General features: G+C 49.2%; 1 protein-coding gene across 1 annotated transcript; it reads right to left on the bottom strand.

The window, feature by feature from the left end:
• Positions 1-2,927: 2,927 nt before the first annotated feature.
• CABS01_16927 (transcription initiation factor IIE subunit alpha) lies at positions 2,928-3,718 on the bottom strand (the record flags this gene model as incomplete). The annotated part of the gene is made up of 3 exons (XM_060550255.1): positions 2,928-3,342; positions 3,447-3,545; positions 3,603-3,718. The coding sequence occupies 3 exons, from the start codon at positions 3,716-3,718 to the stop codon at positions 2,928-2,930; spliced, it is 630 nt and encodes a 209-aa protein (XP_060400842.1).

Here is a 3,718-nt window from a genome sequence, read left to right as displayed (position 1 = left end):
GGCTCGTCGTCGACTACACTGACGACGGAGGGCCTTTGTGAACGCTGGATGGATGGAGGCAGACTGATGGCGGCTGATGGTGGATTTCCCTCGATGATTTGAATCCATGGGTGCGGCATGCCGTGCTGATACTGATTGACCTTTGCCGTATATATATACATCAAAACCATCAGACTCCCACCTCTTTCTTTGGCTGGTGGCGCGAGTGATGTGGTGACGGGAGAGGAGATTTGTAACGCAGGTCATGCCATGTCCCTTGAGCCCTGTGGTTGTGCGACCAAGAAATGAGCAGTGATATTGTGCCTTTCGTGAGCAGTAGGTGCGTGTCACTTGTGACTATCGCTTATGACAGCTCTGTAGCGTAGCTCAGCTGAAATTGCGCCATTGCGATTAGCCAAACAATTGCATTGGCGCAAGGGGGCGCAACCAAGTTGAAAGTGCGATGCCAAACCTCCTGCTGCATACCTTCACGACAGCTAGTGAAGTTGTACTTGACATCAGCCAGAGAAAGCCGCCACCCGTGATCTTCAATGTATCGAATTGAGTTTCGCACATGAATACTCCAAAACAGCAATAATTAGGTTCTCCGTTGCAGAAGACCAACCCTTTTGACCACATCAACGATGAACTTCATCGACGCAAAGCATCACGCAAGCTCGAGGATTCGGCCACGACAGGTAATACCCAGGCTCTTGATCGCATCGCATAAGTGAGATACGACATGTGACCGTCGGTTGGGCCTGGGATGTACCGACAGAACGACCATGTCTTAGTCCTATTATGTTGACGACGGAAGGCAGCTTAGCAGTTGACCATCTTGCAAACGGCAGGAATTGCAGGGTCTGATTGACTGTGAAATATGAAAGACGTGTCGTTGTGCCCGCCGACCAGGTGTGCTTGAGCTACTCCGAACTCCATTAATAGCTTCTTTCCCTTAGGTTCATTCCGAAGAGCGCCGATTGCGAATTGAGCCCAACTTTTCGTTGAGCGCTTGAAACCTTGTCCTATCCATGACCAACCTGACGTATGATGATGTATCATCTACCTACCGCCATCGCATTCTGAGCCTCTCAAGGGGATCTCACACTTTGACTTGCTGTAGTTGCGAAATTGGAACCCGTAGAGGATATATGGAGCTATGGCTGTCATAATTTGGCGGCGGCCTTTTGGCAACAAAATTGCAAGCGGAATCGCACCTTCGTAGGTACCTGAAGCCAGCATTTCCATTGTAAGGAGCGGGGGACCACTCCATCATGCGTGAGGCAATATCTATTAGCAAGATTAATAGTATCAGGCTCCAAACATAAGAAGGTAGATTGGTGGCATCACACAAATGGGAAGAACGATAACCCATATGGCTTTCGCAGTACTGGTTCCGCTCACCTGCCATAGACACAACAGTCATCTTCACGCACTATCCGTCGAGAAGTAATGAGTCAGGGCTACACAAGAAAGCGTTCTCAAAATCAGCAGCAATGAAGATGAGAGTATATGGTGACAACGTCTGGTTTACAGATACGAAGCTATATTTAAAATATACAGCGAAGGACCTTCACCATGTCTTGAGCCCTCGGACGGTGCAGAACGCCGATTACACAGGGCGGCGACCAATCACGGTGATGGTCTGTCGGGTACACATGCAGGGCGAACAACTCAATAATTAGAGCGAGACGATGAGACGGTAGACTATGTAAGTAATGTTCCCTGGAAATTTCGGCACGCTTTTCACAGCATTGATGTGCACGTAGGGGACTCAGGGGTTGTATTTGTCAGATGGACCTGGTAACTTGATCCGAAAGCGTATGGTATATAAATAGGGGCACAGTCAGGCAGCGTTCCCATGCTTGACCTCGTCCGCACAACACAGTCAGCGCGTACCAGTCTGTCATATTATTTGCATCAGTTCTTTTCGATGGCCGAAGCAGCCCGGCAAGTATCTTCTCAAGATTCACAAGAGTCCGTGTCGAGTGCCCGAAGACAAATGGGCGAAGATTGGCCTCTACAGGGACTAGTAAAGGCTTGCGAAATCTCGAGTTCTTTCGACAGTTCGACCGACATTCAGCAGTCAGACTCACAAGAATCATTCTCTGACCCTCCCCTGGGCCACCAGAGGCCTCTGTGTCAGAGAGGCGACGAGGGCGAGCCCAGTCAGCCTTTACATACACAACTGAGAGAGAAACCTAGAGACGACCTGTCAAATGAGGAAGCACATCTATATGCGACGATGGCGACAAGGAAAGCACACCACCAAAGGCGGAATACAAAGGTGCGACGTTCCATGATAAGCTTCAGGGGACTTTAGAGTGCGATGTTGGTGATATTAGCGTCGGTCGCTGTGTCAGCATGAGTATCACTTTGCCAACTCCTGAGGACACTTTCAGTGTCAACTTGAAAGTGTTGCTTGGACTCCGAAAAGACAACAGACAAGATCGAGGCAAGAAGCGAGAAAGTAGATCAGGGCGGGTCTCCAAAAGAAACAGGGCCTCAAGAACCTACAGCGGAGAGATAGGCGACACGAGCGAAAGCGGAGATCGTTTTTGAGATTGATGCAAGCTACTGCCGATGTGGTTGGAGGACGTGAATATCGCGATGGTATGGCCGTTTGTATTTTTACGAACAAGTACAATCTTAGAGGACTTTACAGGCTTATTGCGGTAACCGAAAAATGAACAATCAAAACCTCCTGAACAATAGTGTAATAGCAAGGCTAATCTTCTTGGATAGAAATTCAATGTCGCCGCTTCATTCATGGTCCGTCTCAGGTTAGGGGCTCACATCCTGTACGTCGGTCTGTCCATCGTGAGCACAAGGCTATCTAGGCTATCTCCTAGGACTGATTCACAGTCCATTATACCGCGTCCAACAAGATAGAAAGGAGAAGGGGTTAGAACATAAAATCACAAGGAAGCCACCAAAAGTCAGGAGCACTATCTTTTGAGAGCACCGTCACCCTCACCGTAATTTTGTGCATAGAGATCCTCAAACACAACCCGCGGAATCTTGCTGCTGTCAAGACGCTCTAGTATCTGTATGAAAGGCGCGAACTGTTGGTTGAAGCGTGGTAGCAGGTCGGTTGTGAGGGGCTCTTCGCGCAAAAGACTCGGTGTCACGCATCGCTTGCACAAGAAGCCACCATCACGGTCTGCGTTGTCGATGACATCGATCAACGGCCAACTGCTAAGGCATTTGGGACAAGTGTAGTATCTCACGATCTCTATTGATGATTCCCGCTTGTCTGTACCGAGAATTCGGCGTCTTAGTTCGTGGATAATGTATTGAATGGCGTAAAGGGCTTGGTGGTAGTCGAGATAGACGTATAACTCATCTTCGTTGAGCTGCCACCTGAGAAACTGTCAATGCGGGCCAGAATAACGCAGGCTCGCCAGTGAACGAACTAGATAGACGCGATAATGAGGCGCGAGGGACTGATATGTAAACACACTCACGTACAAATGAGTCTTGCCCGCTCCAGCTCAGCGCAGGCCTTTCTCAGTGACACGTGGTCAGGTGTGATGGATAAAGAGCGTAGTTGGGTCATTGATAGACTAGATTCAAGGCGTGATGAGTCTGCTTATCGTGATCTCTGCGTCTCGGGGACATACATTTCGTGATGCAATAAGACATCAATTACGACGGTTTGTTCGGAGCTGTAGAATGCGCGCACGGCCTGCCTGACGAGCGTTTTGGCGTCATCCATGGCGAGAGTGTTCTTTGGCAT

The sequence above is a fragment of the Colletotrichum abscissum genome, assembly GCF_030869225.1.
Source record: "Colletotrichum abscissum strain IMI 504890 chromosome Unknown Scaffold_205.1, whole genome shotgun sequence".
Classification (NCBI taxonomy): Eukaryota; Fungi; Ascomycota; class Sordariomycetes; order Glomerellales; family Glomerellaceae; genus Colletotrichum; species Colletotrichum abscissum.
This window is presented reverse-complemented; position numbering and strand designations above follow the sequence as displayed.